This window comes from Alosa pseudoharengus, unplaced genomic scaffold (genome assembly GCF_046254945.1).
Source record: "Alosa pseudoharengus isolate Yale_2024_CS ecotype anadromous, Long Island Sound unplaced genomic scaffold, YU_APseudo_1.1 YU_APseudo_1.1_scf_20, whole genome shotgun sequence".
Taxonomy (NCBI): Eukaryota; Metazoa; Chordata; class Actinopteri; order Clupeiformes; family Clupeidae; genus Alosa; species Alosa pseudoharengus.
This window is the reverse complement of record NW_027468664.1, coordinates 26,630,555-26,657,408: the sequence shown is the minus strand read 5'-3', so window position 1 is coordinate 26,657,408 and position 26,854 is coordinate 26,630,555. Positions and strand designations below refer to the sequence as shown.

General features: G+C 45.4%; 1 protein-coding gene across 1 annotated transcript in view; it reads left to right on the top strand.

The window, feature by feature from the left end:
- Positions 1-26,854, top strand: part of creb3l2 (cAMP responsive element binding protein 3-like 2) — a 38,755-nt gene that overhangs the window by 5,284 nt on the left and 6,617 nt on the right. Inside the window, exons 2-8 of the mRNA XM_076296973.1 lie at positions 19,838-20,066; positions 20,621-20,844; positions 23,181-23,265; positions 24,669-24,850; positions 25,392-25,538; positions 26,172-26,230; positions 26,649-26,717. Of these exons, the coding sequence (XP_076153088.1) occupies positions 19,838-20,066; positions 20,621-20,844; positions 23,181-23,265; positions 24,669-24,850; positions 25,392-25,538; positions 26,172-26,230; positions 26,649-26,717 (995 nt within the window). The remainder of the gene's footprint in view (positions 1-19,837; positions 20,067-20,620; positions 20,845-23,180; positions 23,266-24,668; positions 24,851-25,391; positions 25,539-26,171; positions 26,231-26,648; positions 26,718-26,854) is intronic.

Below are 26,854 nucleotides of genomic sequence, written 5' to 3'. Positions count from 1 at the left end.
TTAACGTAATCCACTACTACTACCCATAATCCTCCGGGGCGACAAGAGGCCTCGGTCTCAGTCTTAAGAGTGGAGAAACAGCCATTGGGATAAAGTGTGGGGGGGGGGGGTTGTTGGAGCTGAATTTGTTCTCCTGTTTGCAGTGGGGGGCAGTTACAGGATGTCTTAAGAAAACAAATGTGGCCTCCTCTCCCCCTCTCTAAGTCCCTCACCACTCTCCTCCTCTCCCCCTCTCTAAGTCCCTCACCACTCTCCTCCTCTCCCCCTCTCTAAGTCCCTCACCACTCTCCTCCTCTCTCCACAGTGGCCTTTGTGAGGTGAACATTAAAAGGTGATCTAGGAGTGGCCTGCCTGGCCCCTGCCGTTTATTTGCCCTCCAGAACGTATTTGCAGTGCTGCTGTGTTGCTCTTTTACAGCAGATCAGCTGTAATGTGTGTGTGTCTATGTGTGTGTACAGTATGTGTGTACATAACAGAAGGATCACATAACATAGATAACAAACATTTGTCCATCCAAATTAATCTGGGATTAAGACCGTTCTTGAAGCTTTCCTAAAATGAATCTCAGAGTATAGATTCTTACCGCTGCCAGCTAGTTGACACTGGACCTTTGTCTTTGAGCCGCGTATTGTGTTGTATATGCTAGAGTAAAGGCCATGCTGCCTTTTAGATGTGGCCGTTAAGCCCTGACTGTGTCCACACTCCGGTGCGATAGCGGACGTTACCCAAAAACGTGGTCGCTGTGAGGAAAGAGCCTCTCTGACATGTCAGAATGTCAATACACAAGTCACCATGACACCACTCGGAGAGCAGATAAGAGAGGAGGAATAACGGTTGGCCATGGCAACTGCTGAGTAAAATTGCTTGATTGGTCTCTCTTTTTTTCAGTTTCTATGTATTATGAGAAAGGATGCAGAATGTCAATACTGCTTTGTGTGAAGATTTTTCAGTTGACAGAGATGAGACATAATAACATGAACAACAAAAGACTTTCAGAACAGGAGTAGGAATCATTTACACATTTATACTGTGCTATAGATATGAATCACTTTGAATCATTTCATTTTATTAAGATTACAGACATGAAACACATAGAACACTACTTGCAGAACGAATGTACAACAGCACACACACACACTCACACATGCACACATTGGGATACTGCCTTCAAGGTACAAAGTTCAATTGATGTTAATTTTGACATGATCTCATCTCACCCCTTTGAAGTCTCAGTCTCCAGTCAGACACCAGGCCAAAGTCAGGCTGAAGCTGTAGACAGACACCACATTAGAGAATGTGAGGTGGTGTGTGTGTGTGCGCGCGTGCGCACTGTAGCTGGCTCCGTAGACCTCTGATGTTTCAGCCTCTCTCTCTCTCTCTCTCTCTCTCTCTCTCAAGCTTTTATCTTCCAACAGGATCAGACGTCAGACGTGTGATTTGGTAGGCCACTTGCGGGCGTCTCTAGATAGTTCTCATGTTCAGCCTTGCGCAGCAGCAGCAGAATACATGTAAAAGTCCACAAACAATTCACAAGATGGCTACGATAGGTGTAATCTGGGGGTCCCTCTGGTGCCCTTCAGTTTAGGTATCCTGAAGAGTTGAAAACAGACATCTGTTTCAGACATTTGAGGCTCTCACAAAGTTTATCCGTTTAAAAAGCCTTTAATCTTAAATGGCTATTCAGTTCAAGCTGAAGTTAAAACATTTCACCTGCCCTGATGGAGGCTGAAACACATGGGCATGTTTTAACTGAATAGCCATGTGAATGTGAGATTAAAGGCTTTTTGAACTTGCGAGTGCTTCAGATTTCGTTAAAACTCTGTTAGTCTAGTTACTCAGAGGCATATCAGTAGAACAAAACATCAGAGCCAGTAACATACACAGGAATGGTGAAATTGCTGCCTTTTCTAAACTTTGAGCACTGATTAGCAACATAATGCTAAATGAGTACATGCTAATATGAATACATGCTAACATTTTTATGGTACAGACCTTGGATGTGGATGCAGCATTACACAGTGATCACGAATGCAGCATCTCGTACTGTATGTTATTATAGTATAATACACATAATCATAATGCCTTATTAATTATAATTACCTGGTGCCTTCGAACAACACCAGTTTATAGCTTCAACCTCAGACAGTGTGGTATGCAGTGTTGAAAGTAGCAATCTTGTACAGTGTGGTATACCTGTATTAATAAGGTAGTATCATATTACCCATAATGATAATGTGTTAAAGATAATGGCAATGTCTGTCTGTCTGTCTGTCTGTCCCTCTGTCCCTGCCTGAGTGGCTTGCCTCCTTGCTCCCCTGGTCCAGTTGGCGGCCGGGTCCTTGGAATCCTGAATGCTAGGCCTGTCGAGCAGCATGTTGGGGCAGGGCTTGGCGCCTGCCGGCAGGCTTGGAGCATAGAGGCTGCGTTCTGGAGCACAGAGAGGCCTTGTACACACTGCACACACACACACACACACACACACAGAGAAGGGGCTGTTCTCCCTGGGTCTTGGCTTGAGGTGGGCTTAAAAGGGGCCGCAGACCTCTCTTGCAGATCTCTCTCTCATTCTCTCTCTCCCTCTCTCATTCTGTCTCTCTCATTCTCTCTCTCTCACTCTCATTCTCTCTCTCATTCTCATTCCATTTATTCCGTTTCTATGTTTTATATTTGATGTCTGTCTGTCTGTCTGTCTGTCTCTCCCTTTCTCATACATAATTATACACACATATATTGTCATCACACACACACACAAACACACACACTGTCTCTTTCTTTTCCACCCCAACATGTGTTCTTCCTTTATTGTGTCATGATTGCTCTAGTTATGATGCTCTCACAGTCTGTCTGTCTGTGCAGTCTGTGTCTGTCTGTCTGTCTCTCAGTCTGGCCAATGGTGCTGTTCTCTCATCCTAACTGATAGTCTTAAGTCTATCACCTGTTTTTACCTTGACTGGGGCCATTGCTTTACAATGCTAATGTATGTAGTCTCCACCTGCTTATCTCTGTCCGAAGGACTCAGAATACACGAGTATGAGATGGACAGAGATAGAGGGACGGGTTGATGTGTGTGTGTGTGTGTGTGTGTGATGGAATGTGCTTAACCCTTTTCCCTGGGGGCGTATTAAATTACAGAGTAGGGCTGCACGATATATCTAAAATCTATCGTTATCGCGATATCAACACTTGCGATGGACATACCGCAAAGATTACTTAATTTTCGATAAATTCGATACATTTTCTGTGCCGTGCGCATTCCATACAGTCTATGGTGTATTCACATTCTGAATGTCAACATATTTTACCAAACTGATGCGGTCATGCAGCCCAAGAAGCCCGTCCCCTACCAGTTTAGGTGTGTGGTGTTTTAGGTGTTAAAGCGGGAGCTAAGTCGTGATGCCTGAAAATAGTGAGTCGAGCGAGGTAGGCTACACTTGGGTGAAGAGGAATTAGTGACTAAAAGGAAAAGCACGTCTGTTATATGGGAATATTTTGGTTTTATGAAGGATGCCGTGTTACAAACACAGCGCAAATGCGTCCTTCTCCACCGTGTTAAAATAAACAATTTCTTTCGTTATCGTTATATCAGAAGTTGTCTTTCACTGTCTGTAAGGCTTGTATTTCATGATTTGCATTTAGCAAAAGCCCCAGACAGCAGCACAGAGGTAATCAGGATTCGTTATTTGTAAAAGTTGTTTAACCTACTTCTGGACTGTGCGATTGCAGCCCAATTACTTTCACTTTCCGCTGCCCTCATAGTCGGCATGCCGGTAGCCTAATAACGTGGGATGCGCAGCGTACTGTATGAGGTTACAGACTGAGATGATTGCCGCGATATAGCTTAAGTAGGCCTAGCTTCTTTGCTAGGCCCATCGAAGGCTGGCAATATGGAATATTCCGCTGGTTGGTGCACAAGTGTTCAGATTGGCTGTCCACCCGTCTTTTATGAGGATTAGGAGCAGATCTTCCACACAACTTCGATAGCCTAGTCAGTAGGTCTCTTAGCTGTCCACTTTCATCAGGCCATATAGGCTACATGATATTTTATATTATTTAAAAATTATACATTTATTTCTGTAATTATACATTTACCCCCCCCCCCCCAACCCTACAGTGTATGTTTGCAGCAAGCAGAATGAAAAAAAAAACATTAAATATACTGCTCAAAAAAATTAAGGGAACACTTCAATCATACACTGAATCACTCTGTCACTGTTTGGTTCTGAGCACAAGTAAAACTTTTGAGGCGAGTGTTTTATTTTGCAAGAACTGTCAGACATTCTTTGAATGTAGTTTGAGAATGGAGAAAAGGGTGGAAGGTTTCAAAATATGTGTGGAAAACCTTTATTGAGCAGTATATTTAAATATCGCAAATTATATCGTTATCGCAGTACTCAATAATGGTATCGCATATCGCATGTTTTCCTAATATCGTGCAGCCCTATTACAGAGGGAATCTGGGTGTCGCCGTGACTCTTGCGACAGCTCTACCCTGGTGTGCATCAGTGTGTGTTTGTGCGTCAGTGTGTGTTTGTGCATCAGGGTGTGTTGCCTTGGGCATCCTCTCTCCCTGTATTTCTGGTCTTTAGTGGTTAGGCCTGTTACATGTGGCATTGTGGAAGGTAACCAGAGGGGGCTGTTTTGTGTGCAGTCCTCTGAGAATGTCAAGGCAGGTAATCTCACACTAACCCCACGCCACCCAGCCTTTATGCCATGAACATAATATCAGAGACTTTCTAATGAGGAGACACAGCATTAAAAAAATCCTCCATAGAAATGCATGGGGTTGGTTTGTAGCGCCAATATGGCAGTTGTCTACACATATCCCGCCCCTTCCGTGGCAAAACAGTCGACATGTGAATACATTGTGCCATCATTTGGTGTTGTGAATACATCGTGCCAATCATGTGTTGTGATCTCACCGCTGGAGCAAAGTTGGTTTTGTGAAGCCTTGCGCACGCAGTTGACCACACACTGGTTTCTTAAGAGTTGTGTGAGAGAAACAAGTTTCTTAAGAGTTGTGTGAGATAAATAGTTATTATTATGTAATAAGGGCGCCACTATAATCAGTGAAACTGGCTACACCAGATGTGAGAGAAGTGTGTGTATACTCCGCGGACATTCGAAAAATATAAATCAGTATTCCTTTACACTGCGAATGCTCCACTTCCCTTTCATGTCCAGTGTAACCTGCACACTGTGAGAGAGGAGAGAAGTAATGGAGAACTAGGCTGTGATTTCCATTTCACCCACTAGGTGCCAAGGGAGTTCCCCTCCCCTCCCCTCCCCTCCCTTCCCTGGGTGCAGCTAAAATTACCCTCCCCTGGGCTTGTGGGCTCTGTACACCACTGATGCTAATACCCCTCAGCCCTAATCCCAGGGTGTGGTGGGCCCTCCTGTGGGCGCCAGTGGGCTGGCTGGGTGGGATGGGGTGGTGGGCTGGCTGGGTGGGCTGGTGGGCTGGGGTGGGTTGGGCTGGGCTGGGGTGGTGGTGTGGTGGGATGGGACACCACAGAGAGACAGACGAACAGTGCATACCATGCGGCACCAAAGATACCCATACATTTGCTGCATACTATGATACGTATACTTATTCATTTGGCTGATGCTTTTATCCAAAGTGACTTATAATATAACTTATATAATTATAATAAAATAATTATAATAATATAATATAACTTATATACAAAGTGACTTGATATATATAACATTATGGACATATGATGTCCTTTATTACAAGGGCCAGTCTCCCCAGACTCTGGGTTAAGTGCCTTACTCAAGGGCACAACTGTGGCTACCATCGGCTGATAGATAATAAAGGTCCATACTTTTGCTGCATACTATTTAGCACCAAAGATATAGGTACTATAGGTGCATGCTTTTAGTGTGCACTATTCTGCATCAAAGAGACAGACGTTAAAAATGCTTGATCTACTTTTGGTGCCTACTTGCTGCACCAATGAAGAAGACAAAAACAGAAAAAAACGTTTTCAGGTTTAGGATGATGGTGTGCACAACTCGGATAGACAAAAAATAACTTTATTATGATGACTGGGCATTTACAAGACTCCACTATACAATGAGCTGTTTTAATAAATGCATGTCCTTGATTATTACATGTAGAACTATAACAGACTTACTCAGCTTCCTGGTTCTGCAAAGCAGATAAAGACATGCACTGGTCGGTGGTTGTGATATTCGGTAACCTGGTGAAACTCCTGATTAAGTTTCCCCATTCGCTGGGCCCAGCAGGACGTGTTGGAGTCTCATGGTGTCTGTTTACGACTTTGTTCCCATCAGGGTAGCCCAGAACTGACCTGGTTTCCCCAGAGGGGGAGGTTTATTTTGGATGGGGGTGCTGTTTTGGTCTGCTAATTGCCCCCCTCCCATATCCTGAGGCACTGAAACGAGGGGCAAATAGCAACTGCCCACACCCCTTCTGTCTCTGTCTCTGTCTCTCTCTCTCTGTCTCTCTCTCTCTCTCTCTCTCTCTGTGTGGTTTACACATGATGGTTTAAATGAAAGGTTTTTGAAAGTAAACACAGTTTCTTTCTCTCTCTCTCTCTCTCTCTCACTCACACACACACACACACACACACACACAACCCAGCCACAGCATCCCCCATCCAACAACACCAAAGCTCAAATCTCAGGGCCTGCCAGCACACCAAATCAGAGAGGTGGGGGATGGGATGAGGGAGGCTCTGTGTGTGTGTGTGTGTGTGTGTGTGTGTGTGTGTGTGTGTGTGTGTGTTAAGGGGTGAGGGGCCTGCAGACGAGTCTGCTGGTGTGTGTGTGTGTGTGTGTGTGTGTGTGTATGCTGTGTGTGCGCGCAGGGGGTGAGGGGCCTGCAAACGCGTCTGCTCCTGTCCTGGCGATCACAGGCATGAAATCACACCTCTTTATTCCTCATCTAATCCAAATGCAAACACACACTCACACACACATCCATGCATTCCTTTGCCTCTGCTTGCTTATCCCTCATCTCCTTTTTCAGTTTTTCTAAACACACACATGCAACACTGCCTCAGATTTAAACACAATTTTACACAACTTGTATACAGGTGTTCTAAACAGACTCATTTACACACACACACACACACACACACACACACACACACACACACACACACACCCCTTCCATTACCACCTACTTTAAACACACTCTCATGCAGGGACCCCTCGGCCTCCGAGCCCAGTGTCTGACCCATATTCCTGTAGCCTAAATAAGCACATCCAAAGACCCACATCTGCACACTCACACACAGCTGTGTGTGTGTTAGAGGGAACTTCCTGGATACAGCAGATGGGGTGGGGTGTTGCCTTTTTAGGGAATAAAGGGAAATTGTGATGGAAAGGACACGGCATGAGCAAGGCACTGGTGCGGGCAGAGAGAGAGAGAGAGAGAGAGAGAGAGAGAATGAAAGGCTAGTTCAGTTTGAGGAAAGACTGAGTGAGTGAGAGAGGGAGAGAGAGACAGAGAGAGGTTCACTGGAGCTAAAATGGTACATAACAGGAATGCAACAGTAAAACAATTCCATGAACACTAACCTTGGGTCTCTTCGGAGTGTGCTGAAACAATCAAATTAACATTCTGTGTTGTTTCATTTTACTATGTTCACGTCTCTGTTTTAGCCTAAAGTTAGTTCTGTTTACATTAGGCTACAACCTCGCGGTTGGAACGGTTTCAAAGCGGTTTCAAAATAAAAGCCCCCCGAAAAAGAAAAGGAAAAGGCCAAAAAGAGTAAATAACATATAAGGAATACACTAATAGTAATATTTTAAAAAGATCGAAAATCGACTTTAGAATCGAAAATTACATCGAATCGAGGATTTGGAGAATCGTGACACCCCTAGTAAATATATGGAAATGCCACATGGATGGCCATACAGATGCTGTATGTAAATTCAAGTATGCGTAGTGGACTAAGTAGAAGGGACTTGAGAGTATGAGACAGAAACATCTAATGCACTCGTTGCTCCTCACACCTCCTTCCCATTTCCTGTTTACATTGTGTGTGTGTGTGTGTGTGTGTGTGTGTGTGTCTGTGTGTGTCTGTGTGTGTGTGTGTGTGTGTGTGTGTGACAACTCAGCCCATTCTGTTAGTCCTCACTTCCTTCACCTGATAACAAACTTCACCTCTCATAACCCTTGATCACCCAGCTGTATTCAGCCCATTAAGGGACATGTAAATAACAGATGTAATGCTCTAAACAATTCTGCAATATAATAATTAAGTATATATAAATTATATAATAATCTAAATATGCTGTTGTATCATGTGATATGATATAATGTAATGTGTTGTTCTGTAATGTACATGTCATTGTTTTGCCACATAGTTTAACACATGCCATGGCAACGTAGCCACTGCTCTGTAATACTACCTTTTGCAGACTGACTGCCTTTTTTATTTTTGCTCCAGCATTTGCACATGGCAGCCCTTGAGTGTCTGTGTTGACAAGTGTCTGTTTGCATGTGTTTGCATGTGAGTGGGTGTCTTGTGGTTGTCTTGTGTGTGTGTGTGTGTGTGTGTGTGTGTGTGTGTGGGGTGGGGGGGGGTGTCGCACTGCTTCTTCTCTAACATTCTGTTGATATTCCAAGCAAGCCCCACCCCCTCCCACCCCACCCCCTAAATCCTCTCAGAGCCGCGGCTTGACCAGTGGCTCTGAACCCTCATCCCCCAGTGCTTCACCGGAGAGAAACTGGGTCACACGGCCGGCTCAAGCAAGCCCCTTTCTATCCCCTGTCCTTGTTGCTGTCCCCTGAAGCCGGTCTCCTTCCCTATCTCAAAGGCTCTCGGTGTCCCCATGGTGAGGACAGAGTTCTGGTGCTCATGACAACATCCAGGAGACAGCGCATGATAAAGAGACTGATAGAAAGAGAGGGAGCGAGGGAGGGAGCGAGGGAGGGAGGGAGAGAGAGAGAGAGAGAGAGAGAGAGAGGCAATATGGGTGCTGTACAAGGTTCGCCCAGCGTGTCGTGTGAGATACCAGGGCCCGAAGGCCAAACAAAACAAGACGAGAGCCGACATTCCCGACAAAGTGAAGGAATGATGTTTGTTATTGTATCAAGAGGTTGACAGTGGCCAGACACAAGGAGGAATGACACTGTGTGTGTGTGTATGTTGGCTGGAGGATGGTGTCTGTGTGTGTGTATATAGCTTGTTTCAACTCAAAGAAAAGTGTGAGCCTGTGTGACTGTGTGTTAAAGAGGTGTGTGTGTGTGTGCCTGTGTCTGTAAAGTTGTGCACTGATAAATCACTGTGTGTGTGGAATTGTATTGTGTGTGTGTTGTAGTATGTGAGTGCAAGAGTAAGAGTAAATGCGTGTGTGTGTGTGTGTGAGGGCGAGAGAGTGTGTGTGTGTGTGTGTGTGTGTGTGTGTGTGTGTGTGTGTGTGTGTGTGTGTGTGTGTGTGTGTGTGTGTGTGTGTGTGTGGCAATGTGTTATTTGCTGTTCTATCACTGAATGACTTCATGGGATGAGTTAGAAGTACAAGGTACAGTGCTACGACCTAATAGGGAGACAGCAGGCCGATGACCTTTCAACTCCTGGCACGTGTGGAGAGTGTGTGGGCGCACGCATGCGGGGATGGGTTTGTGTGTGTGAGTGTGTGTGTGTGCGTGAGTGTGTGTGTGGGCCTAAGCTGTTCTTCCAATCTTCTTGTGACCACATCTGTTTTGTTACTCACAGGGGAGGGTCTTACGTCATCAACCCCACTCCTCCACCACTGTCCTCTTCCTGTACACACACACACACACACACACACACAGACACACACACACACAGGCCCCAGGGGGGTCAGAAATTACAGACCAGTGTCGAAATTCTTCCAGACCCCCATCTGCATCTCCCACCATCGTAGGGCACACACTGACACACACACACACACACTGATACAAACTGACACACACACACACACACACACACACACACACACACACACACACACACACACAGTGGCAGGACTGGGAAGTTCTATAACGGCCCAAGCATTCATCATCTCCTCTCCTCTCTCCGTGCTTTCCTCAAGATTATAGGTAACCATAGGTCACACACACACACACACACACACACACACACACACACACACACATACGCACATACGCACACACACGGACAAACACACACACACACATACGCACACACATGGACAAACACACACACACACACACACATACGCACACACACGGACAAACACACACACCCACACACATACGCACACACACACACACACACCCACACCATTAGTGTGTCATGGTAGGATTCTCAGCGTCATACGCTGATTGCTTGTATGACTCAGCTGCATCACTCAGCCTGTTAGCTCTGTTCTGGAGTGGATCGAGCCAGACAGATCACACACACACACACACACACACACACACACACACACACACACACACACACACACACACACTTCCACTGACCATCGCTGCTGCTGCTGACGCAGAAAGAAAGACCAGTGGAAGGACTGAGTGGTGGCACACGTAAGGGCATGTGTGTGCGTCACACTTTAGGCTCCCCTCACAAAGAATACTGAGAACAGAGAAATTAAGAATTATTAGCCTGTTTCTCTCTCTCTCTCTCTCTCTCTCCCCCTCTCTCTCTGTCCCCCTCTCTCTGTTCCCCCCCTCCCTTTCTCTCTCTCTCTCTCTGTTCCCCCCTCCCTTTCTCTCTCTCTCTCTCTCTCTCTCTCCCTCATCCATTCTCAGTGTTGTTCTCCACTAGTTCTCTATGATGGCTCTACTATGCTCTTGAGTATAATAACCCCTCGTGGTGTCGTGTCCCTCCTCCTCCCCTCCCTCTCAGAGAGCCCCAGGCGGCTTCGCTCTCCGCCGACACCCAGCAGTTTAGAAGTGCAATCATCATAATCACCTCACCGCAAATGTCAGCAGGAATCGCGCTCACTCACACACCCATGAGTGATAGGATCACGCAGGATGGACCTAACACCTCCTACATTCGCACACATATGAACTTTCAGATATACACATGCACATACTCAAGACTGACACACTGTATCTCTCATATGCGTGTGTATGCATACACACACACACACACACACACACACACACACACACACACACTCACTCAGATAAAGCACTGGAGTGCTGTTGCTAAGACACATGAATGTGCAGGGCCACGTTAAGCTGTGTGTGTGTGTGTGTGTGTGTGTGTGTGTGTGTGTGTGTGTGTGTGTGTGTGTGTGTGTGTGTGTGTGTGTGTGTGTGTGTGTGTGTGTGTGTGTGTGTGTGTGTGTGTGTGTGTGTGTGTGTGTGTGTGTGTGTGTGTGTGTGTGTGTGTGTGTGTGTGTGTGTGTGTGTGTGTGTGTGTGTGTGTGTGTGTGTGTGTGTGTGTGTGTGTGTGTGTGTGTGTGTGTGTGGTAATGATAGGTTTGGGGTTTTAAAATAACGGTTGAAGTTAGTTTCCAATCCACCGAGAGAGCGTAGGCCATTTATGATACTCCTTCATCATTTCCACCAACCCCTCTTCTCCTTCTGTCTTTCTCTCCCTCTCCTTCTCACTGATCCCTTCATCTCCCCTGCCTTTTGTCTGTGCTGCGTTTCTCTCTTGTCTTGGCTAAACTCACTTGCACAGGTGCACACAGACAGCAGTGGACGCTGCAGACATGTAGGTGTTCTTGTGGCAGCCCTTGTAGCATAGTGGTTACTATCACATAACATTAAATCACATACATTAAATCACATACATTACATAAGGCTGCATAGAGCGATGACCGCATAGAGTCTTTCAGACGCCCTCTTATGCTGAAATGTATATCACTCAGACATTAGGGGAACCTCATGTACTTGAGGCTGCGGAAAGTAGAACCTTGGAGAGTTTCTCTTCCTTTCTACCCCTCTTTCTACTCTTTCCCTCTCTCTCTCTCTCTCTGTCGCTCCTAACATGGTGTTTCTTAAGGGGCTCAATGTTGCATGGCTGAGTTCTCTCTCATGCGGCGAGTGTTTATACGCACACAAAGCTGAAGAGCCTGGAGCTCGCTGGGCTGGAGAGGGGGAGAGGAGAGGGGAGAGAGGAGAGGGGGGGGGAGAGGGGGTGAGTGAGTTCAGTGAGGCCAGAGACGGAGCAGCCGGTCTAGGATGTCGTGTTCAGATGCAGGCCAGGGGGAATGCTCCCAGCTGGAGTCAGGGAGAGAGGGAGAGGGAGAGAGAGAGTGAAGGAGGAGAGTAGGGCACTTGAGAAATGACAGAATTGGAAAATCTAGACCAGAACATTCCAGTAAGAGTTGGTCAGTCTGACTCTGCGGAACTCTCTCTTTTTCACCCCCCACTTTCTCTCTCTATCTTCTCTCTCTATCTCTCTCTCTCTCTCTCTCTCTCTCTCTCTTTCTCTCTGAGTAGCCTGTAGGCCTTAATCGGCCTGTAATTGAACCCACATGCTTGGTATTTTGCCATACCTCTGGCTGTCTCTCCACCCCTCCCTCTCTCCCTCTCTCTCTCTCTCTCTCAAAGTTTCTCTCCATTTGTCTGGGCTACTCAGGAATCTCTTTCCACTCACTTTTGCCCTTTCTCAACCCTTTCTCCCCTCTTTCATCCTTTTTCCGTCTAGAAGTATTTGTCATTCCCTCGTTTCCAGACAAAAGCACACACACACACACACACACACACACACACACACACACACACACACACACACACACACACACTCTCTCCTTACATCGCACATCTGCCTGGACACACTTGAAATAAAAACAATAATGGAATGAATTGTGCCTCTGCCATGCTTGCTAGAGCCACTACTTGCCCTGGCTGGTACACATTTAAAGTGCAGTTCCTTTTTCACGCACATGCTCAGTATGGCCCTGCCCAGATGTGTGCCCTATACACAGATGTGAGTACCAGGTGGAAGTCGACTATGAAGTGGAAGTGGCCCCAGTGCAGCTCTGACCTGCCCCTACTGTGGCCCTGAACTGGCCCTGAACTGGCTCTGATCTGGCTCCTACTTGGCCCTGGTCTCACCACAGTGACCCGACTGCATTCTAAGACCAGCTGCTATAATGGCCTTCAGGGTCAGTTCGCTCCACAGAGACCAGGGTCGGAACAGCACAGAACGGGCTAACCCAATAAAAACCCCTTCCTAGTAACCAGCTTATCCAATCACTGAGGGTCGTTCATATTCTTAGAAACTAGTTTATCCAATCACTGAGGGTCGTTCATATTCTTAGAAACTAGTTTATCCAATCACTGAGTGTCCTTCACCTTCCTATGGCTTACCCACAAGTCTTGGATATGATCCTTACGAAGGTACGCTGCTTTGCAGAACACAGACACCTGCACTTTGTACTGATGACTTAAAACGATTTGTGTTAATTTAAAAAAAACATCCTTATTTGTTTAAAAAATGGCTAAAATGTTGGCATAGTACTGTATTAACACTGATACACTCAGTACTGTCTTATTTGTCATCTGCAGTCCTGTACATGCAAACAAACCTATTCATGTTAAAAACAAAAAATGTGAAAAGTTGTGTGATGGCGTCCCTCGTGGAGGGCATTGGTGGTTGAGGCAGGAAGCTGCAGCGTCAGAAGCTGACTCACCCCGAGGTGGAACGCGACGCAGTGATAAACAGTCGTGGCTGCATCTGGTCTCACAGACGCACACAGACACACACTGGTGTATTCGGCCCTCCGGCTGCTGCCTGGACTAGAACTGAATCTCCTCCCTTTACCCTCTTGAGACCGTTACGCTGCTGTAGACACATTGCTGGTGATAAACTTTGTTGTCGCTTGAGAAGATGAAATTATTTTAATTTTGTCGTGTGACATTTCTCGTCGCCAATGGTTATTTGGCTAGTGTCGCGTGAATTACGATGACTTTCCATGGTCTCTTGACACTAGTCGCTTGTAGTCTGAATGGGCCTGTAGCCATGTCTTGTCCCTGATGTGTGTGCCCTCTTGAGAAAGTTAGATTAAATCAAAATGATAAAAAAAGTTCCATTCATCTTAATCTTGTCCCTCCACATTCCAGTGATGAATACTTTGATTTCTCTCACATGATGATGATTCTGATGTCTCAGTCAGAGAGCAGAAATACCCTCAGTGCTATGTGCTCTATGGCTCTTTTAATCATCAATCATCATCAGCGCACATGAGAGATTCACTAGAAGTCAGTGATATTGCCTTGTTCTATGTCTTTCTATTGGTCTCATCTTGGCAGTGGTAGCGTAGTGATTAAGGAGCTGGGCTAGCATGCAGTAGCCAGAGAAGTTGTTGGTTCAATTCCATTCTGTTCCACCGTTGTGCCCTTGAGCAAGACACCTGACTCCGAGTTGCTCCGGGGAGAATAGCCCCTTGTAATAAAATTGACTTAAGTTGCTTTGGAAAAGCGTCTACTAAATGAATAAATGTAAAAATGTAAATCTCACTTCTCATCACAGAACATCTACTACTTACACCTTTACGTCATGATGATTTCAGATACGCACGGGACCGGTGTTAAGTTCCTTGTGCTGTGTAGGTAGGTAGCGTGCGTGCGTGCGTGTGTGTGTGTGATCGTTTTTTTGTGTGCTTTCCTCCTGTGTGTGGTGACGCATCTGAGTGATTCAGAGTGTTTTGGGCTGGGAATTGGTTTCCCTCCATCCATCTCTTTATGCTCTCTCTCACTGCAGGCTACACACTCTCACTTAGTGTTGCTGTAACAACAAAATAAGAAATGTTTTGACGCTGAAAAGAAGGGAAAACTACACTAAGTATTGACAAAGAGAACAACTAAAATGAAGCGCTATACCTCTGAATCATGTCCCCAATATGACTGGAGACATAAACTAATAAGGTTCTTGTCTTAGGAATGAGGAACCGTCTGTTTTTTAGTTCATGTTCTCTCTCCATTCTGCCCTGATTTCTGCTTGTAAAAGGGGCAATTGTTAAAGCAGTGGGCTGTGAATAGACACACATGCACACGCTCACACACATGCACACGCTCACACACACACCTCTGGCCATCTGAGGATCATTGTTGTAACTCCCTCTTAGTCTATAGAAACTCTTGTTTCTCTGCACTCTGCACTTTCTCTCTCTCTGTCACACACAGACACACACACACACACACACACAAGCCATGCATTGTGACCTACCGTACGATTTTACCCAGCCATTCTTCAGCAAACCATATGCACACACCCTGTATATGTACACACACACACACACACACACACACACACACACACACACACACACACACACACACACTGGTTCTGCACTGTGTAGCATCATTGTCTTACGCACTTTGCGTCACACCCATGCTGACCTCACACATCCACTTCTGAACACACGCACACACACATGCTAGGCAAACACTGACACACACACACACAGACTCACTCACTCACACACACACACACACACACACACACACACACACACACACACACACATTTACATGCTAGGCAAACACAGACACATGCAGCCTTTACAAATAACGGTGCACGCACACACGCGCACACACACACACGCACACACACACACACACAGACTCACTCATACACAGCCTGGACACTGTGCAGGCCATAGGCCAGGAGACATGATTCTGTGTGTGTGTGTGTCCGTGTGTGAGTCATTGGGCTTGCACTGGCAGCAGCCCCACCACCAGCAGCAGCTACACACAGACAGGCCCAGACTGACACTCCTAGAGGCCCAGGGTGGTGCTTAGGCTGGCATGGCTAGCATGGTTGGTGGGTCTTCTCTTTTCTCTTCTCTCCTCTCCTCTCCTCTCCTCTCCTCTCCTCTCCTGTCCTCTCCTGTCCTGTCCTGTCCTGTCCTGTCTTCTCTTCTCCTCATCCCTCTCTCCTCTTCTCTTCTACTCTCCTTTCCTGTCCTGTCTTCTCTTCTCCTCACCCCTCTCTCCTCTCCTCTCCTCTCCCCCGTTCAGCTGGACATCTGGCAGCCAGACGTTGCCCCACGCTGATGACTAGCAGCAGACCTGTACCTCCATCTGTGCCTTCACACCCAAACAGAGAGATGGCTGTCTCACTGCCTAACTGTCTTACTGCCCAACTGTCTTACTGACTGCCTAACTGTCTTACTGCCTAACTGTCTTACTGCCTATTTATCTGCCTATTTGTCTTACTGCCCAACTGTCTTACTGCCTAACTGTCTGTCTGTCTGTCTATCTTACTGCATAACTGTCTGTCTGTCTGTCTCTCCCTCATTCTCCCTCCTTTGTCTGAGTTGTAACTCCCTGGTCTGACTCAGCTCTGAGCTCTGAGTGACCAAGCACCACAGCTCCATGAATAAGACAGAGGAAACCTCATGTGTGACCGGAGACACACATACCTATGCATCAGATCATCTGACTTTATATGCTCAGACTTGGCCCTAATACATATTAGAGAGAGGGAGGGAGCAAGACATGGAAGAAGGAGTAAGAGAGAGAGATTTAAGAGAGAGAAAGAGAAAGAATGCAACTCTCAAGGATTCACAAGGATTCAGTATTACAAGAAGTGCTCAGTTAAAGAACAGAGGTAGAGGGCTAGGTTTTTACAGAGGACCTACAAACATAACATCCATTTAAGATCATAGGATCCCATCATGCCAAGCGAGTGGCCTAAAGTTTCACTGAAGGCACTTCAAAGACAGTAATGCCCCCCAGTAAGCCTGTTAAAGTATGTGTTGGTGAGTTAGTTAACATGCCTGCAGCGCCACTTCACTTCTGGCCTTTGGTCCTGTTAGCGGATGGAGCTGCAGTCTTAATCAACAGATCAGCAGCAGCAGGAGCTGCCTGGCGTGGCGAGACTCTGTGTGTGTGTGGCGTGCTGAGATGCCGTGTGTGTGTGTGTTTGTATGTGCGTAGCGTGTTGAGATACCGTGTGTGTGTGTGTGTGTGTGTGTGTGTGTGTGTGTGTGTGTGTGTGTGTGTGTGTGTGTGTGTGTGTGTGTGTGTGTGTGTGTGTGTGTGTGTGTGTGTGTGTGGAGTGTGAATTACCCCACCATAATTGGGGGGTACTGCTCCTTCACTTCTTCTATGACCATCATGGTCCACTACCATATCAATCCCCATTGTGATCGCCAAGTGCAACATGTGTTGTGCAACACACATACAAGGTCTATTCGACAAACTGATAATCAGTAGTCTACAGAATATCTCATTGTTATTATATATCCAAAAGAGAACTGTTTTGATCAACTCTCAAAGGTTAAAAGTTAAGTGCACTGAAATACCATTCTAATTACTAGTAAAAGTAATACCTTTATAAGCCTATTGCCTATTTCATGAAATATTGATTTGGTTTATTTTTAGATTTCATAAGACCTGGAGGTAAGACCCTAACCCTCTCATATAAACAGAAACCAATTTTCCGTTATAGTCTATGAGTCAGTGTCAAATCAACACAATTGCTAGAGATATGTGAAACCTGAGCAATCTTTAATGTGATTAAGGAGCATACTATGAAAAAACATACTACCATAGAAAAACTAGTCTACAGAGCGGTAACCTACAAGAATCCGATAACCAGAACAAGTTGGGTGTCATTAACACTACATTATCCTACTGTACAAATTAATCACATATACACATGCACACATACACTTTCCTTTTCCTCATAGTGTCTCTGTGAATAAAATAATATCCTAGTTTCATTAAGATAGTATCAGGGTTCAGATAAAACTACATTTATTGAACTAAAAATATGAAATAATAGCTGTACTATTTAGCCTAGGCTACTTGGCTCTTTTTATGTTTCCACAGGTTTCACTGATGTTATGTAGGCTTACAGTAGCTACATCAGACCCTCTTGTGCTTAATATAAAAACAACACAGGATCTGTGCCAAACTAATTTCAAAAGGGCACAATAATTTTTTCAAGATTAAACGAGAATGGACACCTAGGCTATGGACTGGAGTTCATCTCCTTGGAAATGACAATAGATTTTACCTCACCACAATGTAAAATAATAATAATAAATGATTTAAATAGAGAATTATCTTGCTAACTAACCTTGGTATCTAACCAAGGTCCACTTTACTAGCCTCAGTGGGTAAGTAGCAGGTAAGTAGCCGGTAATTAAATGTATGAAGACGTGACATGAGCTATGAAAGAACAAAACACGTTAATACATGAAGGTTGTAAAATAGCACATTTTCAACAAGCTAGACGTCTGCTAGCAACTTTTATTTACCCATGCACGTCAGCAGCAAACCGAATTTAAGCTACTGGAGGAATCTACCTAACGTTGACACTTGCTTGAGAAGTTGAAGTCGTTCTCTATCTCTGTTGCTTCTAGCGCCACACTGGTTAAAAATGGTACGGTCCATAATAGGGGTGTCTGAAATCGCTTTACATTCAATTTTCTCTAGTGAAAATATAGGAGTTGACTTGTAGCCAACTGTAATGATATTTTTTCACAATATCAGAAAAAATATCCGACCCCCCCAAAACTGATATTTCTGTCTCTTTGGGGGGTACTGGGTCTTCATTGGGGGGTATAGTACCCCCCAGTACCCCCTGTAATTCGAACTATGTGTGTGTGTGTGTGTGTGTGTGTGTCTGTGTGTTGAGATGGCCTGGGCCTGTCTTAACCTGTTTAACAGGGCCTCTGGCTGCCTTGCAGGAGACAGATGAATGGCCTCGGGGTCACGTTAAAAGGAAAGTGAGAGGCAGGAATGTAGCGAGAGGAATGAGTGTGTGTGTGTGGAGCGTGTGGGGGAAGGTGGGTAAAGAGAACACGCGTCATTCAAATCATTGCGGGTCAGACCTTTTCACCCTGGTGACCAGTTGGAAAATAACCTTAATGAATAATAACAAATTGAGAATCACATTTCATTAGATATCTGGCTGTCTGATTGGATAAATCAAGTGTGAGCTTTTCCCCTGACATCAGTAATATCTCCTTTGATTGGTCGCCGCAGTAGCCAATTAGTGGTCTCCCCACCCCCCAGGGCGGGCGGATGTGGACATCAAAGCTGTGTTGGCGTGGCGACGGCTGTTTTTTATAGAAAAGCAATAACAGTGAGGATGAGTATAATGAGTACTTAGCTGTGTGTGTGTGTGTGTGTGTGTGTGTGTGTGTGTGTGTGTGTGTGTGTGTGTGTGTGTGTGTGTGTGTGTGTGTGTGTGTGTGTGTGTGTGTGTGTGTGTGTGTGTGTGTGTGTGTGTGTGTGTGTGTGTGTGTGTGTGTGTGTGTGTGTGTGTGTGTGTGTGTGTGTGTGTGTGTGTGTGTGTTTTTGAGTACTGAAAGAGCCTAAAGGCAGTGCTGGGTCTGGCTATGAACGGCATGGTCATGCTTCTACTGTCTGATGTACTGCTTTTCATCCAACGTGCCACTTTTAACTTCAACACTCTGTTGTATCGCAGTGTGGCCAGGTGTGTTGCATTGCATTATGGGCCAGCGCCCAACCCCCAGACCCCCCCTCCTTACACTTTTTTGTCGGTCAGCTAACCACAAGCGTGGAAAGCAAGGGACAATGAATGACTTGAGTCAAACGCTAGTGTTAAAACTAAAAGGAATTACGGGTAGGCTTTATGAGTAGTAAGTCTGTATCTAGGCTTTATGAGTAGTAAGTCTGTATCCACACATGGCGAGGAAATGAGCGGTCATTTTACACATGCCGGTCATTTCAGAAGGAAATATCCGCAAAGCCCAACACTAGGCTTCTGTTCACCGGAAATGCTGATGGAAATAAGCAGCTTCAGGTGAAGCCTTGTATAGAGTCAAAGTGAAATAGATGTGTTTGTTTGTGACCATAGAGATGATTTAAAATTGTCTTTGTCTTCTCTCCTGTCATCTCTTCTTCCTCTCTGCTCTTCTCCCTCCATCCTCTTCTCTTCTCCTCCTCATCCTCCTCTCTTTCCGTCTCTCTCTCTCTCTCGTTCTCCTGCAGCACTTCACCGAGCTCCTGGATGACCTGTCCCAGGATGCTTTGCTGGGCCAGCTGCTGAGTGATCCCTTCCTGTCTGGCCGCGGGGAAGCCATGGACACGGAGGAGGACCTGACCCCCGCCTCCCCAGTGCCGCCCCACATCCAGGCCGAGCACAGCTACTCCCTCAGTGGGGACTCGCGCCCCCAGTCCCCCCTCTCACACCTGCCCGGGGAACCAGGCAGCGATGCAGGTGAGCGATGAGTGTGTGTGTGTGTGTGTGTGTGTGTGTGTGTGTGTGTGTGTGTGTGTTTGTGTGTGTGTGTGTGTGTGTGTGTGTGTGTGTGTATGTGTGTTAGTCCCCCCTCTCCAACCTGCCCGGGGAACCAGGCAGTGATGCAGGTGAGCGACGAGTGTATGTGTGTGTGAGAGAGAGAGAGAGTGTGTGTGCGTGTGTTAGTACCCCCTCTCCCACCTGCTCGGAGAACCAGACAGCGAAGCAGGTGAGCGTGGAGGAGGAGAAACAGAGGAAGGATAGAATGACAAGGAGAGGGTGCGAGAGCGAGAGTGAGAAAGAGATGCATTTATGATAACCATGTATTCTGTACATAAACCTTGTGTTAATGTGCTCTGGTTTGAGAGAGAGAGAGAGAGAGAGAGAGAGAGATATTTCCTCTACAGTGTTGGCTTGTTTCTGCCATTTGTTTACATCATGGTTGTACACAGTGTGCCTTCAAATATGTTCAAGGCATGCTCAAGGATGTTATGTTTATTTATTTATTTGTTTGTTTACGTGGTGTTACCTAGGTGACTCTGAGGGAGACGACTGGGCCATGGAACAGGACGATAAGGACCTGAAGATGGAGACTCTGCTGTGCGACGCTCCCTCCCTGCTGCCCACCCTGACCCTTACTCTAACCCCTCCGGCTGTGCCGACCTCTGACCCCGTCGCCAAGGCAACCACCTCCACAGCCGGGGCTACGGCAACCCTCACAATGGCCAATCCACAGGCCACAGAAGTCAAGATTAAGGTAAGGACTTTATGTGTGATCTGTCTGTCTGTCTGCAACTGTCAGTATGACTCCCCAAAGCCTAATTGCTGCAACAGGTTATCAGCAGTGTCCAGTCCCATTGATGTCAGGGCCATCACAGGATTGATTTCACATTGTGAGTTGGGTTTCAGGCTCACAGGACAGGATTGCTTTCAAGATGAAGCGCTCACTGATAAAGTCATTATGTCCTGATGAAGGCCACCTGGGCCAGAACCAGCAGACTGGCATCTTTCAGCTGACACACACACACACAAACACACACACACACACACACACACACACGTATATAAACACAATCAAAAGGGGATGATACATGGAACAACCTTTTGAGCAATGTTATTGGGCAAGCACATAACCAGTTCCAGTATTTTGGTTGGATGATCATGACGATTTGCCTTGTGATGATTAAAATTCTCCAGAAAATAAATTGTTGCTCAATACAAGAACATGCCAGAACCACAACGACGAAGATCATTTGCCAAGCAAAATTGCTCAAAACGTTGCCCATGTATTAACAGCTAAAAAATAGTTCGTGAAATTATAAAAGGGCTATAGTTTAAAAATAAATTAAAATGTTAAGTACATAAAATAGAATAGTTAAAAGGCACATAGTGCATCTGATTAACAAGAAGTGTGTTTGATTTGATCAGTTAGCAGAAAGCATCTGAGAACAGTTTGGCCTTAAGTCTAGATTTGGCTAAGAGGGAGCTATAGGCTAACAAGTTTAACCCACTTCCAGTAAATTATGCTAAGCTAGGCTAACGGTGTCAGACTGGGTTATAGCACACACAGGGAAGAGAAGGGTATGTATCCTCTTACCTAACTATGGGGGAGACGGCAGATAAGCTATTTCCCAATCATTTCCAAAAAAAAGTAGGCGTGTTCCTTTAAAATGTAACTCCGGAGTAATAACCATGTCCTAGGGTCTATCTACGGTAGTTAACAAGTTCAAACTTTTGATTGACAACACAATTACGTTAATTGGTTGAGTTCAAAAAACAAACGCTATTTTATACCACTGACAATGCCAAATTGTGATCTCAATCAAACGTTTTAACTTGTTAACTACAGTAAATAGACCCTAGGTTGTTTTTACTCCGGAGTTACGCTTTAAGTCTAGGTTTGGCACAGTTCTGTCCCTGATCCCAAGTGGGACTGACGCAGTTTGGCCTGGATACGGCCCTGATCTGGCACACATCCCGCGCACATCCGGCACAGATCTCAGCCTCTGTGGCTCTATGGGTTTTCCCCTGGCATGCATCCAGTACTGCTTAATCAGCCTGTCCACCCGAGATACTAGCAGCTAGTCAGCGTATTACTTGATATGTAAACCTTACCTTGCAGCCGTGGCCTACTGGTTAGTGTTTCGGACTTGTAACCGCAGGGTTGCCGGTTCGAACCCCGACCAGGCTGAAGTGCCCTTGAGCAAGGCACCTAACCCCTCACTGCTCCCTGAGTGCCGCTGTTATTGCAGGCAGCTCACTGCGCCGGGATTAGTGTGTGCTTCACCTCACTGTGTGTTCACTGTGTGCTGAGTGTGTTTCACTAATTCACAGATTGGGATAAATGCAAAGACCAAATTATATATACTTATACTTATACATATCCTATTAAACTTATTTGTGGGGAAAATAATGTAGTACTTTTGCATGTCATAATACCAAGGTTTCCAATTGCTTCGAAAATACTAGCACCTGCTCAGTGCAAATTTTAAAGCAACGCAGCAATGCAGTTCTTTTACCTCACAATATCAGCTTTTAACTCATTCTGATGCTACACTGACTTCTAATATGTAGAACGCAGTCTCTGACATTGCCAATATGCACCTGTAACGCTTGAAATTGCACTATGAAATGTTGTGAACAGGTAGGATCGTAATCTATTTACTAAGTTTGATGATGTGGGTACTATTTTAGTGCGAAATTTTTAATATAGACGCCAAGGGGCATGGATATCAATTCTTCCATTGTGCTTCTTTAAGGAAGTGCTTGGTGTGAAGTTCCTTCATAATTCCTTTAAACTTGTTTGTGGGGGGGAAGTATGCAGTGCCTTTGTCTGCCTTAATATGTAAATGTTTGCAGACGAGGACACATTTCCCCTTTGGCTGTAGTGTGACTGACACAGTTTGTTTTAAATATCTTTCTTGACACTGTTGACTCTGCAAGCACACACACACACACACACACACACACACACACACACACACACACACACATACACACACACACACACACCCACCCTTCTGCAGGTGTGCTGAAATATCAGTACCCAGCTGTGTCCTGTGCTCAGGAATGTGTGCGTGTGTGTTTCCGTAGGTGAAAGACGACGGAGAGACCTTTACCCCTCAGATTAAACTAGAGCCACATGAGGTGGACCAGTTCCTCAACCTGTCCCCCAAAGGTAAGAACCACACCTGAATACAGTCCTCAACCCAATCCTCAGTCTGTCCCGTTCAACATGAAGTGCATTCCAGGAAAGCAAACCAGGACCTTTGGTCACATTCTCATATCAGAGGGGTTTATTAAGATACTGAATAAACATCCTCAATTTCATTCATGGGCCCGTGCCAGTTCTGGAAAACTTATATCCTAGTGTTTTGTTACAGAAATTGTTGTACCAATCAGGTCTATGCTTGAATTGTCACACAGGGAAGCTGTTTAGGTTATTTGATCTGTTCTAAGCTCCAGGAAATGCACTCATTGAAAGGTGACCATTGAACTGGAGATAAGAATACCTAAAGGAAGTCACCTTTAAAATAATTTCTAGCTTCCTCTTGCTTCCTGTTTGCTTTCAGAAAGCAGAATATTGAATGTGTATGAAACACCCAGGTGTATTGCATACTCAATGTGTACACACACACACACACATGCTAATAATAGCTTCTTTCTTTTGGGAAACAGACATGGTTACTTTGTTGTCGATGCAGGGGATATTGCTCTACTTAATGACGTGAACAGTCCTGAGGAAATCAAATCGTGTAAAGACAGAAAAAGATTTTGTACTTCACTAGTCAGATGCAAAGAACAGTACCTACACATTAACTAATTTAAGGAACATTCCAAGCATTTATGTGTTACTTTTTGCCTTGGGATAAGTTCTACACCAGCGCAGTCCAGCCTCTGTTCATCGTGAAGTGGTAGGCTCTATCAAGCATAGGCAGTGAACACACTGAGAAGCAACACCCGAGTAGGGTTTACATGGCAACCAATGACAAACAGAAGTAGCCAAGCAGTTAACAAGATTCAACATTCAACATTTCAGTGATATATTATTAACTTAACCAATAAATAAGAAATGCACGGACCACCTAGCTAAAAAAAAGATTAGACCTACTTCAGCAGTATATTAGCCTACTCACTGAACCACCTTGCTTGTTGTCTTTGCACTTGCTTATTGTGTCAGAGGATTAATATAATTTAAACTGGCATATCTTACATAGACAGTGTTGCAGAACTGTTTGGATTTACATACAAGTTCGTTCAATATTGCAAACAACTCATCTATATTATATTTTACCACGTCTGCTCGCGGACTACTTGGGATAGCTTGCGGACCACCAGTGGTCCCCGGACCACACTTTGAGAAACACTGGTATAGAATTACATTATAGACCCTTTCAACAAGAAAAACAAAAGCAATGCTTGAGCGTTCTATTTTGTTCCCAATCTACTTCCGTTTTAACATTCCATATGTAATTTTAAAGAAGCGGAGGCCTTGTGGGAACAACTATGATGCTGATAATGGAACTCTCTTGAAACGGTCAATATATGAATCTAAAGGGATCCATGTTGTGTTGTCCTCAGCCTTGGAGTCCCTCCAGATGCCACCCACCCCACCCAGTTCCCATGGCAGCGACTCGGAGGGCAGCCAGAGTCCCGTCCACCCCTGTGCCCCCGCCAGCCCCACGCAGTCCCCTGCTGTCCTCAAGGTTGCGCCGCGCGCACCCTCATCCCTCTCCAACTCCCCACTGCTCACCGCTCCACATGTGAGTAACACACACGCGCACACACACACACACACACACACACACACACACACACACACACACACACACACACACACACAAACACACACAGAGGCAGACCCCTCTTGGTCACCAATCCAGGGGGGTAGCCAATGAGTGCCTCTCTCTCAGCCTGTCTTGGTTTGCGTTCTTGTTTGTTTGGTTGTTATTATGTAAGAGTGGATACATTGATATGTAAAGAAAACTAGATATCCTTGAGGGGAAAACCAACTCCCCAAAAACACATGGAACAACAGCAGTACACATTACATTTATAAAGCACTTTTCTAAGTAGCTTTACAGTGAATGAGAGAATGAGAATGGTACAACCACCACAAATGTACTCATTCTCTCTCTGTCTGTATTACTGTTTTTCCCTCTTTCTCGCTCTCTCCATCTCCCTTTCTCTTTCTCTCTCCCTCTTCCCTCTCTCTCTCCCTCCCTATTCTCTCTCTCTCTTGCTCTCTCTCTCCCTCCCTATTCTCTCTCTCTCTCTCTCTCTCTCTCTCTGTCTGTCCACCAGAAGTTGCAGGGCTCAGGTCCTCTGATGCTGACAGAGGAGGAGAGGCGTACGCTCATCGCCGAGGGTTACCCTGTTCCCACCAAACTGCCCCTCACAAAGGCCGAGGAGAAGGCCCTCAAGAAGATCCGCCGCAAGATCAAGAACAAGGTCAGAGACCTACACACACACACACACACACACACACACACACACACACACACACACACACACACACGGAAGGAGAGCCACACACACAGAAAGAGAGACACACACAGTTATGGCCCTGAGAAAGATATGGCAGATCAAGTTCAGAGGATAACGCAAGCTTATATAGTGCTCACCACATTCTACATTTTGTGTACACACAGATATACACACACACTCACATTCACATGCTCGCGCATGCACACACACACACACACACACACACACACACACACACACACACTGAGATACAAACCACTTGGCCTTCACACACCAGCATGTCCACACACACCAGCTCAGAGACACTTCCTAAGACCAACTCTCTTTCAGGTCAATTTTGTGTCAGATTGACCCGTTGTGTTTGTGTTTTACACACTGGGCCACTTATTTGGACATGTTATATAAACACATAGTAGGTCTAGCGGTGACATATTACAATCAATATTCACCGTATATGATTATGTGTCAAACAGGCACAAAACACTATTGATGTTTGGTTTGTACGTTTTTTCAGTAGTTAGATTTAGTTTTCAATAACTCCTTTAAGGCCGTATAGTAGTGATTTAACCTTGAAACTGATCTGGTTCCCCATCTCAGATCTCGGCCCAGGAGAGTCGCAGGAAGAAGAAAGAGTACATGGATGCCCTGGAGAAAAAGTGAGTTGCTTCATCACCGTCCAGTCCACCAAAGCCTCGCTGAAAGAATGTTGTGACCGGTGTGGAATGCATGCTGTGGAACTTCAAAGTATACATACATAAACGTATTGATATACAGTACACATATAAACATCCTTCACAAGCCCTCAGTATTCTTACATACTCCAGTGCATTGCTTAGTACATTCAAGAGCGTGACTCTTCAAAACAATAACAACAAAGCAGTATAGCGTTGTGCCATGATATACTAATGCTATGCTATGCTATGCTAATGTGTTATGCAACAGGATGTATAGGCCTATGCACTTTCATGAACTGTAAACTTTTGCCAGACAGGGGTTTGCATGGCCTCTGCAGACCATTCTGTGCAACTGCAGGAACAGGTTGAGTTGACGGTGCAATACGGTTTCTGTCCACAGGGTGGAGACATGCTCTAATGAGAACAGTGAACTGCGCAGAAAAGTGGAAAATTTGGAATGCACCAACAAGTAAGGGCCCAGTAGCATCTATTGGTATCATAAATCTTCAAGATAGCATATAGATAACACAATATCTGAATGTGATGGACATATTAACGGTGTGATGTCATCAAATTAAGTACTTTTAATAACTCATATTTCCTTTC